The sequence below is a fragment of the Ascaphus truei genome, chromosome 9 (assembly GCF_040206685.1).
Source record: "Ascaphus truei isolate aAscTru1 chromosome 9, aAscTru1.hap1, whole genome shotgun sequence".
In the NCBI taxonomy this organism is placed as follows: Eukaryota; Metazoa; Chordata; class Amphibia; order Anura; family Ascaphidae; genus Ascaphus; species Ascaphus truei.
In genome coordinates this window covers 43879553-43895035 of record NC_134491.1, presented here as the reverse complement: position 1 = coordinate 43895035, position 15483 = coordinate 43879553, and the positions used below count along the sequence as shown (strand labels likewise).

The window sequence follows — 15483 nt, the reverse complement described above, 5'->3', positions numbered from 1 at the left end:
AGCAGCAAAAGGTTGAAGAATGTGAACGTTATACACAATAAAGAGAAAACGACTGAAAAGTTGCTTATGGAAAAGCTTTTATAGTTGATGTAATTGGATTGTTTAATGATGCACTGCTGGCCATTTTAATAGCTGGATAAATCAGCATTGCTGTTGGCAGTAAGTGGTGAGATTTCCCGTATGTGTTTGTTGTTTCTTTAGGTAAAGGTTGTAGTAACTGTAGCTGTATTTGCCCAGACAAGAGCAGCTTTAGGTAAAGGTTGTAGTAGCTGTAGCTGTATCGGCCCCGGAGAAGAGCAGCTTTAGGTAGAGGTTGTAGTAGCTGTAGCTGTATTGGCCCCGGAGAAGAGCAGCTTTAGGTAGAGGTTGTAGTAGCTGTAGCTGTATTGGCCCCGAGAAGAGCAGCTTTAGGTAAAGGTTGTAGTAGCTGTAGCTGTATCGGCCCCGGAGAAGAGCAGCTTTAGGTAAAGGTTGTAGTAGCTGTAGCTGTATTGGCCCCGGAGAAGAGCAGCTTTAGGTAAAGGTTGGAGTATTAGTAGCTGTATTGGCCCCGGAGAAGAGCAGCTTTAGGTAGAGGTTGTAGTAGCTGTAGCTGTATTGGCCCCGAGAAGAGCAGCTTTAGGTAAAGGTTATAGTAGCTGTAGCTGTATCGGCCCCGGAGAAGAGCAGCTTTAGGTAAAGGTTGTAGTAGCTGTAGCTGTATTGGCCCCGGAGAAGAGAAGCTATAGGTAAAGGTTGTAGTAGCTGTAGCTGTATTGGTCCCGGAGAAGAGCAGCTTTAGGTAAAGGTTGTAGTAGCTGTAGCTGTATTGGCCCGGAGAAGAGCAGCTTTAGGTAAAGGTTGTAGTAGCTGTAGCTGTATTGGCCCGGAGTAGAGCAGCTTTAGGTAAAGGTTGTAGTAGCTGTAGCTGTATTGGTCCCGGAGAAGAGCAGATTCAATGTAGGGTGTGATGACCTTTAGCCGACCAACATTACAGGTCTTCATAGAGTATCGTTTATTTGCAAAGCGCCAACATATTCCAAAGCGCAGTACAGAGATATGTAAATTACGTAGCGTTACATACCAAATAAGGACATTCAGGTTCAACATTGTAGTGTACATTGTACAGAGCTTCCCAAACCTCGTGGCCAGGCCTCTTCTTGCTGTGCGCCATGGTAGCGCAGTTAGAAGGAGATAAAGTGATGGGCGGGAGTGGTTTTGTTTGTAACTCACTTCTGGCCACCATACTCTTTTCCCCATTTGAACACCGAAGGCGAAACCCACCATTGTCAATTAGATTGTAAGCTTTCCGGGGCAGAGACTCCTTTCTCACCAATGTTATGTTAATGTCTGTACTTTACCCATCTGTATTATTATATTACCTGTTTTATAATGCCATTGTATGAAACAGGATAAAGTGCTGAGTTACCTGGTGGACACTATAAAAATATATACATAAAGACAAGTTCTAGGAGAGGGGTGGGCAACTCCAGTTTCAAGGGCCACTAACAGGTCAGGTTTTAAGATTATAGCTGCTTCAGTACAGGTGGCTCACTCATTGACGGAGCCACTGATTGAGCCACCTGTGCTGAAGCAGGGATATCCTTTTAAACATGACCTGGTGGTGGCCTTTGTCCTAATCTGTGGCACCGAACTGTAAGGTATATTATTGCAGATTCCGAGTAAGTGGGGCTTCTGTAACTTGTAAAGATTACAGAAGGAGGGGGAACCCCACAAACTGTCCTATGCTGAAAGTGTTTCAGGGAGATGGAAGTGAAGGACAAGTTCAATGACGTGTGTGTGTGTGTTGTGTGTGTTTTTCTGAGAACACTCTCCTCTCTGTATATCTAGAATGCAGAGCGTTTCAGCTGGCAGCCATTCGCAGTACGTATTACTACGAAGCCGGAGGTGCCCCCACTGCATGGCTCTGCCAGTGTCCGTGTGCCCTCCCTGTCAGAGAGGTCGTCAAATGGGAAAACACCTTGGCAATTCTTTTCCGTCCAGTTGTTTTCTAATTTGATACGTTTACGTCCTTTGCGAGTTTAGAGCAGAGATCCTCGTTAAGCACAATAATAAAAGCCACATTGTGCGGTACTTCTGTGAGGTGGTAATTATGGACGCCTGCTTAACCAAGGGAAGAATGAAGCAACGTTGCTTTCCTGGGGCCCGGTTTCTCGGCCCCTTTTAGGATATGGGAATAGTGGCCCCTTTTCCCATTTCCTGCGGAATATGCATCGGGAATCACAAATGCGCAATTAAGCTTTTAAATTGACAGCGCTTTAATTTTATGCATGGAAATGTGTGCAGATACTTTGCTGGCGGAAACCAGCAGCCTTAATTTGAAGAGTGGTTACAGGAGGACTTGCTGTATGCAAATTGTATTATCATTTGCATGTCTGGCTGGATTACCTTTCTGTTTGTGTCACCTGAATCTGTCATGTCTAAACTGGTATTAGCCAATGTGACGCGAACATGGCAAAGGGCGCAACTCCTCCCGGGTTATGTGGGGACGTAAACACTGAGAAAATACAAATAGTACAGTAGCGTTATACAATAATGTCTTCTAGGGTAACACACAGTTGGCACACTCGCAGAATATTCCGCGTTTATGAGAGCGGCCCTTCTCCGTGGGTCTGTGTAGGTACAAAGACTTCCAGGTTCACCTCCGGAATAAGAGAGGAAAATACATGGTGCAAATCAATTTTACTAACAATAAACTATATTTTATAGTGTATCGTCCTGCTGAGTGGAGTTTGTGAAGGGGGTTTCCTCGCCTTTTCTACCGGTGTGGGAAAAACCCCACATGACGTGGTTGCAGCCTAACTAGCGTATTTTGGCCAAAGCATCAACAAGATCAGGGGTTCACAACTCCAGTGCTCATGACCCCCAACAGGTCAGGTTTTAAGGATATCCCTGCTTCAGCACAGGTGGTTCGGTCAGTGGCTCAGTCGTAGACTGCATCACCTGTGCTGAAGCAGGGATATCCTGAACACTTGACCTGTTGGGGGGTCTTGAGGACTGGAGTTGAGCCCCCCTGAACTAGATGACCCATACTTATGAGAAGAAAAACAATATAGAAATGAAGCAATTTGCCACCTTGGATGTTACATTGGGGGATTCTGTGTGTGCTGCTGTATATTGGAGGTCACTTTCCCAGTAGCACAATTAAATGATCTAACTATGTCATACTGTAAGATTGGGTTTCGAGCTCGCCAAGAATGTGTAGTATTTCTGGTTAGGAAAGTAAAGAAACCCCATTGCATGTGCTGGGTTCCAACACCAAAATCTGTGCTTCGCCGCAAGAATAAAACACGAGAACATTCATTGTCTCTCTTTATTCTTTTTCAAAAATCATTTCCGTTATTAAAAGTGTTTTTCAGAAAGGGAAAGCAGGAAATAAATGTTCCTTTTAAACACGCCATTGGGATAAGGTCCCGTGATTCTATTCCATGCCACACTGGGAAGAGGCGGTGCTGCTAATGTTTGGGAGGACACTTGGCTCAAAGTGTTGATCTACTTTAGTATACACTAGCTGCAAGTTCAGGTTCTGCCTGAAGGACCCCATTACGTCCGAAACGCGTAGGAGGTTGCACAACTCCCTTGGGTGATGTTTATATTTTTTGAATAAAGAATGCTGCATTTTTTCCACCTGGCTCCCTGGCAGGGCGCTGCTTTTTTCTTCTCTGCCCAAACGACTTGCAGTTCCCATCCTCCTGTGCGTACCCAAGCAGTCCCTAAAAACGCCGATGTATTTCACGATGTGCCTGTTCCCGGGGAATTTTCTGCAGTGTATATTGTGACAGTGACTGATAGTGTGAAGCCTTTATCTCACAATATATTCTCTCTTTCCCAGTGCTAATCTTTCAAAAGCTGCGTGGGGATCTCTGGAGAAGAACGGCACCCAGTTATTCATCCGATCCTATGAGCTGGGGGTACTATTCCTGCCTTCTGCATTCGTAAGTTGGCATCAGAAACAAAACCAAGTTGTAAATGAACGATACGACCTGTATTCTTTCACATGTTAAAGCAAGGGGGGGCTCAACTCTAGTCCTCAAGTCCCTGATACCCCAACAGGTCAGGTTTTGAGGATATCCCTGCTTCAGCATAGGTGTCTCAATCAGTTCCTGCTTCAGCACGAGTGGCTCAATCAGAGGCTCAGTCTTTGACTCTGCCTCTGATTGAGCCACCCGTGCTGAAGCTGGGATATCCTGAAAAACAGACCGGGGGGTGGGCTTGAAGATGAGTTGAGCGCCCCTGTGTTAAAGCATGTGAATATTTCTAATGTTTGGGTGGGTAGGTGGCGGTTCTAACCACACACTACTGGTTTTATCCTTTACTTGTAAATTTACAGCTACGCACATTATTTCATACAGAAATAAAAACCTGTTTACACAATGAAAGGCTACCTTTTACCGTTCAGTTCCCTTAAACAACAAAGGCGCGAATAAACTATATCCTGTAAAGTGCAATGTGTCCGCGCTTTGTTCAGATTTTCTCCCTTAAAAGCAGACTGTATTCCTGATGCTGCCAAGTTACAAAATAATGTCTCCAATACTGTATCATACACACATTCAAAAACAAAGCAGCAATTCATGGGTATCCTGCTTGGTAATTGTTTATATTAAAGGTTAGGACACAGATCACTGTGCTATGATGCTATAAATGTTTAATGTGTTAATTAATAAATTGCTAATCTATACATCACATATTTCTATTTATTTTTTTGTCCTGGTCACACACTAAGTAAATTTCCCTCTGAATTAAAAACATTTCGTTCAGGGACTCTTAAATATGGCGTCTGGTATTCCGATTTCCTAATCCCTGCTGTATAACTGAGCTCAGAGCATTACACTTTGTATCACTCACACTCCCTACTTCCCCTCACTATCCTCCCGACTCCTCTCCATCTTCAAGACTAGTCTGAACGCTGGTACAACCAAGTATTTACATACAGATCTAGCCAACGTTATTACTATCGCTGACACGATGCGATAACACCACCGTATTATTACCAGAAGATTTACCGCGAGCGCCAAACAAAACAACGGTAACGTGTTTGTTATCTCCTTCGTGCATGCAATATTTACGCCATTATTTCTCACGTTATTCCGCATTGGCGGAGGTAATAACGATGACTCCACTTGTAGCTCTGTTACATTGTTAGAGCGCTCACTGCGTATGCGCGTACCATCGTGGCTATGTCCTATAAAGTCCGTGTGCTCTGCCTTTGCACATCTCCAAACATATCTCTGTCCCTGGTCTGTTCTCACAATCTCCTACTTTTATGTTTAATTCCAATGATATTTGTCTTCCCCGTGTGATACATCCTAGAGTATCTTGGTAACTTGCTGTATAGATAAAAATATACAGTACAATACAATCTCTGCAGGATTTGCTCCTTACTTGGGTTCAAGGCTGTAACTAGCCCGTAACTAGCCCACAATTTGTCGCCTGTGCTCTGTGATTTGGAAAGATGGCAACAGGAAGAATATGAGAGAGAAACGGTGCAATTCGGCCTTTATTTATTTCTCTCTGAAACATGTAAGGGGGGGGGAAGCATTTGTAATTGTTAAAGCATTGCTGTGTTAATCAGGCACAAGCAAACAAACATTCTTGGCTTAGGTATAAAAGGAGATGATTGGAGTTGCGTTAGAACGTCGGTGTTGGTAAGTGCCACGTGCCACGTAATCATGTTTTGCTGAGGGCATTCTTCTGAGAGGCATTTTTTTGTGACTCTGTAAAAGGTACACACGCAGCTTGTTATAAAGTACTGTTTTGTGAGTGTGTTTTAACATAACCCACCGCTTCTCCGTGGCTTCATGCAGGAAAATCATAGGGTTCTGGTGCAGAAAATGAGAGGGCGGGCTCTTCTGCTGTATCTAATACCAAGTAACCGCACATTCCCTCCTGCTTCTCGTTATATTAATGCATCTCGGTGCGGTAGGGTCTCCTGCCTTGTTACCGGCGTTCTGAATGCGCTGCTGCGAATGGATTTCTGAGTGATCACAATCTCCAGGAGGTCACACAATTCAAAGCTGTGGGATGAATTAACCCCTTCGGTGTTAAAAGAACTTGCCACATTTGTCCCTGAAATTTCAGATCCCTCCAGCTTGCACAAGCACGTGGGCTCATCTGACGCGACCATTTCATTTATATATGATGCTGTCCATGTACACGCCACTTTACAGAAGAGATATTTGGATGGGTTGAATTATAATGCAGTACAAGAATAGTATAATTGTCTCATTCACTCACAATGTACTGGATGAGACTCCAAGCGCTGATATGGTTGAAGTCGGTTTCCCCTACTGCGGGGGTCCGCTGAACTCCAGTCCTCAGGCCTCCCCAACAGGTCCGGTTTTCAGGATATCCCAGCTTCAGCACAGGTGGCTCAATCAGAGGCTCAGTCTGTCCTGTTGGAGGGTCTTGTGGACCCCTGATTTACATGTTATTCCCCAGAGTTGTAATTCTTTTGCAGGGTGCCGAACATCTGAATGTGAGCAATGTCACATCGTGTTATGCGGCATGTATAAGTAAAGAGGGTGGGGGGTCCCATCCCCTGAAATGGACAGGTAGAAATAGCAGGTGATGGGCTCGGTTAGAGGGGAGATAACTTTGTTACAGCTCAGGAATTGGAGGGGGAGCAGTTATTTGCTAATTACATTACTTTTACAAATGAAGAAGGCGGTTGGACTTCATCACTAGAAATGGTCACGGGTAACAAACTACAGGCGTACCCCGCACGCGCGAGCTGGCGTTTACCTACTGCGCGATATGTTCTCACTCGCGAGTGTACTTAAAGTGAGTGTCCTTAAACCGGGGTATGCCTGTATAAGTAAACGGCAAATGAAGCCAAATATCTATTGAAAGACAGAACCTGGGATAGAGCGTGAGACCCTGTGTTACCTTTACACTGCAGCAGGGGTTCTCAACCCCAGTCCTCAACCTGTCCTGTTGAGGGGTCTTGAGGACTGCACTAAGGTAACATTTTGAGTCTCAGACGTCCAGGAATGGTCGGTTTTGTGCTGACTCCGTAGTTGAATTTTGCTCTTATTTTGTGTTTGTTTTTTTTTCGGGGGGCAGGGGGTGGTGTGAGTAACTCCATGTTGTTCCCTTTGGTTATGAGTCAGGATGGGAGTCGGACAGGTGTTGTGAGTAACTCCATGTTGTTCCCTTTGGTTATGAGTCAGGATGGGAGTCGGACAGGTGTTGTGAGTAACTCCATGTTGTTTCCTTTGGTTATGAGTCAGGATGGGAGTCGGACAGGTGTTGTGAGTAACTCCATGTTGTTCCATTTGGTTATGAGTCAGGATGGGAGTCGGACAGGTGTTGGAGTAACTCCATGTTGTTTCCTTTGGTTATGAGTCAGGATGGGAGTCGGACAGGTGTTGTGAGTAACTCCATGTTGTTTCCTTTGGTTATGAGTCAGGATGGGAGTCGGACAGGTGTTGTGAGTAACTCCATGTTGTTTCCTTTGGTTATGAGTCAGGATGGGAGTCGGACAGGTGTTGGAGTTGGTGTTCTGTGTATAAAAAGCTGCAATTTGAATATCGTATTCCTGTCCCCTCCAAGTGTTTTCTTCCTAAAAATGCCGCCATAGGTTTAACCCTTTGCATGTGGGGTACAGACATAGCACATGGGTAACATTGCTAGGTTTTACCTATATCACGTGGCATTTCCCCCCCCCCCCCCCCCATCTCTTGATAAGTTATCGTTGGGATATCTGTGGATTGAATGAGTGCCCAGCACAAGGCGAGCCTGCTCCTTTTTCATGTGGTTTTAGCTGGGTTCGGATCCTCGTTGTGAATATGGAAACACAATCCCCGACGCTCTTCAATAGGAAGATCTGAAACGTCTATTCCAACGCCCCAAAAGCAAAGCTTCCGCGGTCCGCTTAATGCGGCAGATCTGGTCTGTTACCTAATTACACGCGCACCTTCTTTCTGTCTCCTGTGTTTATTCTGTCAGATTCTTCTTCTCTCACATTGTAACACGGGTGTAAGATCTCTTCACAAAGCCGTCATTTGCCTTCTCAGACCTTGAATCGTGTTTGAAAAATTGTTCCCAAAAAATAACTAAATCTGTGTCACGTTTTTAATCTGGTCTGAAACTGTTACATACGCCTAAAGATAAAATATGTTAAACTGTTCATTATTATTCCGGTTGCTGTAATCTTAATTGATGCTGAGTTTTTTTGGGGTTTTTTTTTTTTTTTGCAGGACTTGGGATCTAATAAATTCAATGTGAAGGTGAATGTGTATGCCGGATGCGAGGATATCGGATCGTTCCCTGTACCCTACGACCTGCCACCTGAACATTATGGTAGCAAAGGTAAATTGCATGTGGGTCAAAACTTTATGGATGATCACAAACAAGACCAGGCATGAGCTAGGTATACCTGTGAGTAGGGAATTCTGGGCACCTTTTATTTTGCAGTGCAGGCCCTTTGTAAGCAAAGTGGAGGGACATTTATCCCCTTGCAAATGATCATGCATTACTGTATAATGATTGCAGTATTGGTATATACCGCCAGTAATTTAATGTTGGTATGCTGGTATTGTGTATATGCACCCTGTCAGCTGTTATAATGTGTAGTGATACTCGTCATTGTTCTAGAAGGCGCTCCGTACTATTTTGGTGGATTGGCTGCAGGCCTTTCTGTGACCATTATTTGCTGGTTTTCTCTCGAAGATCTTTAAACGAGGAGCAATTCATAGTCAAAAATCTCTAATTGGATTTAGATATTTTTCAATTCTTTCCCTGCCCACTTTGGGGTGTTTCCAACCTTTCTTGACTGACATACAAGAGATGCCTTGTAGCAGAGGAGAAGGAGCGGCTCAGCGAGTAAAGACACTGACTCTGGCACTTAGTGTGAAGCAGGGGAACCTGGTTATGACCTTGGGCAAGTCACTTTATCTCCCTGTGCCTCAGGTACCAAAAAACATAGATTGTAAGCTCCACGGGGTAGGAACCAGTGTCTGCAAAATGTCTCTGTAAAGCGCTACGTAATAAACTAGCAGCGCTATACAAGAACATGCTATTATTATTATTACAGGGGTGGCCAACTCCAGTCCTCAAGGGCACCAACAGGTCACATTTTCAGAATATTCCTGCTTCAGCACAGGTGGCTCAGTCTTCGACTGGTTGAACCACCTGTGCTGAAGCAGGAATATCCTGAAAACCTGACCTGTTGGTGCCCTTGAGGACTGGCGTTGGCCAATCCTCCTGCTCCAAAGCCGGTTACTTTATAAAAATGTATTACGCTGAACACCAATTTTGAAAGAATTAAAAAGCAATTGGAGGGATTTTCTTATCAAACTGTTTATATCGGCGCGCTCTTATTCTGCGCCACACGGCATCGGATTACATTTTGTACGGGTGGTGTCCCTCTTTTTTCCTCCTTTTGAAGGTGAGAATAAAATTTCCATTTCCCGGTAAAAATTCTACATTTTAAATTCTTGACGTTCTAGTAAAAGTTTTACTTCCATAAACTGGCGGTGCCGACGTCGGGCGCCTCGGCGTGTGGCACACCTCCAATAACCGGCAATGTAAGCGCAGTAAGTTCGCTTTTTGTTCTGTCCCATAACCCAGCATGTATATTACCCACGCCATACACTTTTTAGAAGGAAGCCATGCTTAGTTTGGGCAGCATGGGGTAGAAAGTGATTTCCAGCCTGGCCGGATTGGAGAATCTCCACTAGTGATTGAGACGTAGATTTTGTGCTCATATTACCGTCCAGATCCCGGAATAAGAGTGGTCAGTCCGTGTGACCTCTGCCAGCTTCACAGATTGGGAATTAATCAAAATGTTTATTAGAGGTCCGGTCTTCCTACAGTCCTTTTTATCACCCTGAATTCATTAACCCTTTCCGATAGATTTTTCAAGCATTATTTTAACTCCTTCAGCATCAGTGGCTCCTACAAACAGGGGGCTAGATATATCATGTCAAGTCGCTCTGGCACCAGTGTGGTTAACTCCTGGCTTCACCAGTGAGGGGAGCATCGTTTGAGACTGTGGGAGGAAAAATCACAATGCAAATTGGGTGAAACAATGTGAAATAGGGCCGCTATCATTATCTGATTCATAAGAGCCTGACAGGCTTTCTGCACTGCTTACAGAGCCTGCAAAACCGTTTACCTGTCGCTGCAGTACGGTTCCAGGGTTCAAGATTGCTCAAAGTTGTCTGAACATGGAATAACTTTTCCGTTTGATTTTGCTCGTGCTTATATGTATATGTAACATATACATATGTATATGAGAACTGAAAAGACAGGAAATAGAATTAATGGGTTCTAAACCAAACAAAAATCTGTGACGTCATCACAAGGGTGAAGAAATAAAAATGGCGGTGGGCCGGACATATCGCAACAAGAAATTACCATTATTGGACAAAGTTGGAACTCAACTGGATTCCAAGGGAAATTAAAACACCAAGACACTGACCAGTCATTCATTATACTCCGTTATGGGTTAACGCACCAGAACGGGTGTTAACGCTGATCCAAGTCAATGGAAGTAAAGGCCAGTTTGGGAGCGTTGTCCGGTAACGCAGCGTTGTAAATCTGGGCCTCCGAGCAGTAATGTCATAAATTACGGGGGCTCAACTCCAGTCCTCAAGCCCCCCAACTGGTCAGGTTTTCAGGATATCCCAGCTTCAGCACAGGTGACTTCGACTGAGCCACCTGTGCTGAAGCTGTGATATCTTGAAAACTTGACCTCTTTGGGGGCTTGAGGACTGGGGCTGAGCCCTCCTGTATTAGAGGATTGCACCCTATAGCTAGCGTCTATTTGCAAGAGTTCCTTCTAGCACCAATTCTGCATTAAGATTCATTTAATATTCCACCGCTGGTCCCTGTGAGGTTCCACCGCCGGTCCCTGTGAGGTTCCACCGCCGGTCGGGCCCTGTGAGGTTCCACCGCCGGTCGGGCCCTGTGAGGTTCCACCGCCGGTCGGGCCCTGTGAGGTTCCACCGCCGGTCGGGCCCTGTGAGGTTCCACCGCCGGTCGGGCCCTGTGAGGTTCCACCGCCGGTCGGGCCCTGTGAGGTTCCACCGCCGGTCGGGCCCTGTGAGGTTCCACCGCCGGTCGGGCCCTGTGAGGTTCCACCGCCGGTCGGGCCCTGTGAGGTTCCACCGCCGGTCGGGCCCTGTGAGGTTCCACCGCCGGTCGGGCCCTGTGAGGTTCCACCGCCGGTCGGGCCCTGTGAGGTTCCACCGCCGGTCGGGCCCTGTGAGGTTCCACCGCCGGTCGGGCCCTGTGAGGTTCCACCGCCGGTCGGGCCCTGTGAGGTTCCACCGCCGGTCGGGCCCTGTGAGGTTCCACCGCCGGTCGGGCCCTGTGAGGTTCCACCGCCGGTCGGGCCCTGTGAGGTTCCACCGCCGGTCGGGCCCTGTGAGGTTCCACCGCCGGTCGGGCCCTGTGAGGTTCCACCGCCGGTCGGGCCCTGTGAGGTTCCACCGCCGGTCGGGCCCTGTGAGGTTCCACCGCCGGTCGGGCCCTGTGAGGTTCCACCGCCGGTCGGGCCCTGTGAGGTTCCACCGCCGGGCCCTGTGAGGTTCCACCGCCGGTCCCTGTGAGGTTCCACCGCCGGTCCCTGTGAGGTTCCACCGCCGGTCCCTGTGCGGTTCCACCGCCGGCCCCTGTGAGGTTCCACCGCCGGTCCCTGTGAGGTTCCACCGCCGGTCCCTGTGAGGTTCCACCGCCGGTCCCTGTGTAGTGTCTGTAATCACAGAACACAATGCCACAGTCCGTTGCACCACTTAGGGAGTAATTACAACACTGCTACAAGCCCGGGAGAAGAGGGCCTCAGACATCACGTGCCACTGTGATGGGAAAAGGGACAAGAGTAACCTCAAGTATCGACTGGCCACGCGGTCACTTTGCACCTACTGTACATGTTAAAGCTAGTAAATCTCACGTGTTACTCCACCAAACCAGGGCTGATGTTCTTAGGACATAGAAAGCCGGGATCGTTATAACACAAGCACTCGGACACTGCAGACAGACAATGCTTAGTAATATATACAAGGGTCCTCAGCACACAATAAAGGAATAAAGACAAAATCTGTCAACAAGAGGATCAATGTATTGAATGTAATAGCAGCTAAAAAATCAGCCCTGTCATAGGGTCTGGAGAGTACATCTTGTGGAGAAAAACAGTACAGAGGGAGAGGAGGGGAACAAGGGGGACAAAACACAAAAAAAAACAACAAAAGGAAGGTGAGCAACGTACAATACACGTAAAGTTCAAGGCGATAAAAATGTAGGGGGGCGACGTTTCGGCGCCAAATGCCTTTTAATCATGCCCGTTCCTACAGACTGAAAACAGCCTATGGTACTTCCCTAGTTTACACACCTTCAACCTACTACCTCTCACCACATGAATAAGGAGGAATAATGAACTGATAAACCAAAATAGTTGGTCTGTCTATTAGCAATAAGAACAAGAGACAGTGATTAGGACACAGGGACAAATGTCAAGTCAAAAAGAATGTTAGCAATACGAATCCTCTGCTGTGGTGTGACGTCTGTGGCTCTCGTGGGCAGTCTGCAGTCATCCCAGTTTGTCCTAATCACCATCTCTTGTTCAGCCTTACGCTTATTCAATTTACTGTGCAAAACATTTTTTCGCCATGCTTTAAGTGATTAGTTAGGTGCTTTTGAGCACAGGATCTTGCAGTATTATCAGTCTGTACATATATGCCTAGTCACTTGTGAGGTTCTACTGTTGCTCTCACAGATTTGTGCACTATTGTTAGTCTGTTTATTTTTTAGCACTATTAATGTTCATGTACCTATAAGATAGACTTGTTGCTCATCAATCTTCAAAAAGTCTTCTTTATATCTTACCCACTCCTTGAGCCAAATTAAATTCCTTGAAGGCGGGTCCAGCTGCAGGTAAGGATCAGCACAGCAAGGAAAATGCAAACCGTGCATGAAGCAGCGCACTGCCCAGAGAGCTTGGGAAACAGGTGGTATAAAAATGACAAATGTATTGCCCAACCAACATTACAAAAAAGGAGGTGTGAACCCCAAAAAAGGAGGGTCTACATGCTGGTTGGGCAATAAATTCTTTATTTTTATACCACCCGTTTGCCAATCTCTGGGCAGTGCGCTGCTTCATGCATTTTTTGCATTTTCCTTGCTAAATTGAAAGGCTCCGTCGTCCTAGGAACAAAGTGAACTAATTCCAGGGACGTGGTGTTTTTTTATTTTTATCACTGTCTTTACTGCGTGTGAACATAACAATATAAGAACTGTATTCGCAGTATTAGCACTTCAATGCTGAATATTGTCACCAATAAGATCATGGGTGGCACTTAAAAATGATAAGTACAGAACGAATATCACATTAACATAACTTTTATAATTATAGATATTGGCCACCAAGCAGCACGGGTCCCAGATTAGTTCATGTTTTTTACTTGCGTTTCTAAATGAAATGTATCTAATAGGATTCAGTAGAATCCCGTGATATGTTTACGGGGTCTCACATGCGTACCCAACTCTGACACCTACAAGTATTTATTAAAGTTAGACTTGGGAAGGTTTTGATTTCCTCTGGCTGCTCCACTGTGTGCGAGGTCGCCGCTCTGCGAGGTCGCCGCTCTGCGAGGTCGGCGCTGTGCGAGGTGACTGCTGTGTGAGGTCGCTGCTGTGCGGCAACTTTCTCCATCCTCAGTGTGACTTCTCCCCGGCAACTTTCCCCATCCTCAGTGTCACTTCTCCCCGGCAACTTTCCCCATCCTCAGTGTCACTTCTCCCCGGCAACTTTCCCCATCCTCAGTGTCACTTCTCCCCGGCAACTTTCCCCATCCTCAGTGTCACTTCTCCCCGGCAACTTTCCCCATCCTCAGTGTCACTTCTCCCCGGCAACTTTCCCCATCCTCAGTGTCACTTCTCCCCGGCAACTTTCCCCATCCTCAGTGTCACTTCTCCCCGGCAACTTTCCCCATCCCCAGTGTCACTTCTCCCCGGCAACTTTCCCCATCCTCAGTGTCACTTCTCCCCGGCAACTTTCCCCATCCTCAGTGTCTCTTCTCCCCGGCAACTTTCCCCATCCTCAGTGTCTCTTCTCCCCGGCAACTTTCCCCATCCTCAGTGTCACTTCTCCCCGGCAACTTTCCCCATCCTCAGTGTCACTTCTCCCCGGCAACTTTCCCCATCCTCAGTGTCACTTCTCCCCGGCAACTTTCCCCATCCTCAGTGTCACTTCTCCCCGGCAACTTTCCCCATCCTCAGTGTCACTTCTCCCCGCCAACTTTCCCCTTCCTCAGTGTCACTTCTCCCCGCCAACTTTCCCCATCCTCAGTGTCGCTTCTACCCGGCAACTTTCCCCATCCTCAGTGTCGCTTCTCCCCGGCAACTTTCCCCATCCTCAGTGTTGCTTCTCCCCGGCAACTTTCCCCATCCTCAGTGTCGCTTTTCCCCGGCAACTTTCCCCATCCTCAGTGTCGCTTCTCCCCGGCAACTTTCCCCATCCTCAGTGTTGCTTCTCCCCGGCAACTTTCCCCATCCTCAGTGTCGCTTTTCCCCGGCAACTTTCCCCATCCTCAGTGTCGCTTCTCCCCGGCAACTTTCCCCATCCTCAGTGTCGCTTCTCCCCTGCAACTTTCCCCATCCTCAGTGTCGCTTCTCCCCGGCAACTTTCCCCATCCTCAGTGTCGCTTCTCCCCGGCAACTTTCCCCATCCTCAGTGTCGCTTCTCCCCGGCAACTTTCCCCATCCTCAGTGTCACTTCTCCCCGGCAACTTTCCCCATCCTCAGTGTCACTTCTCCCCGGCAACTTTCCCCATCCTCAGTGTCACTTCTCCCCGGCAACCGGCTGATAGTCACCCAGCTTCCTCGGTCTGTTTTTGGAATGAATTGTTCCAGCTGCTGAGATCTAATGTGTTGTAATTTGTGTTTGTTTTGCAGATAGACCTTGGGTGTGGAATATTCCCTATGTGAATGCTCCTGACACACACGGAAACATTTGGTGTCCATCTTAAAAGTTCCCAGGCCTGACATTTCTGCAACCCGGTGACCTGTGAAGATGTTTTTGTACTTTCAACATATGGGACTTCAGAGAAAATGGTTACTGTGCAAAAACAAAATGTTACTCAGTATAATGATGTATTTAACATTTACTGTTTTTTTTTTAATAATGTTTTCGCAGAAAATACACTGAAAAAGTTCTCCAGTAAAATGTGTGTGAGAGAATCATGTGAGGACGTTCTTCCAAAAAATAAAAAATGAACAATATTAATGAAACCTTTTTGCTGGAAGAGGCTTGCTCCGGAGAGGTGGTCCGTGGTCCGCGGATCGGAGAATTTACTGCCATTGGCTTGAATATCCGTTCACGTGAGATCGAGCTCCAATATTTCTTATCGCAGCTTAGTAAATTCCCCCTGAACGTGCGGTAATACCAGGAGATGCCGAGTAGTTCATGGCTTCTTATTGATACACGGCGCCACTATTTGTTGTTGGGCGTTTTTTTTTTTACACACTGTTCCATTTTCTTTT

General features: G+C 46.7%; 1 protein-coding gene across 4 annotated transcripts in view; it reads left to right on the top strand.

Moving 5' to 3' along the window:
- The window catches only part of TDP1 (tyrosyl-DNA phosphodiesterase 1), a 67057-nt gene extending 51835 nt beyond the window's left edge, over nt 1-15222 (top strand). For all 4 annotated transcript variants that reach the window (XM_075614567.1, XM_075614569.1, XM_075614566.1 and 1 more), the window contains 3 exons: nt 3833-3935; nt 8199-8310; nt 14896-15222. In XM_075614567.1, the coding sequence (XP_075470682.1) occupies nt 3833-3935; nt 8199-8310; nt 14896-14969 (289 nt within the window). In that variant the 3' untranslated portion in view covers nt 14970-15222. The remainder of the gene's footprint in view (nt 1-3832; nt 3936-8198; nt 8311-14895) is intronic.
- Nucleotides 15223-15483: the final 261 nt, after the last annotated feature.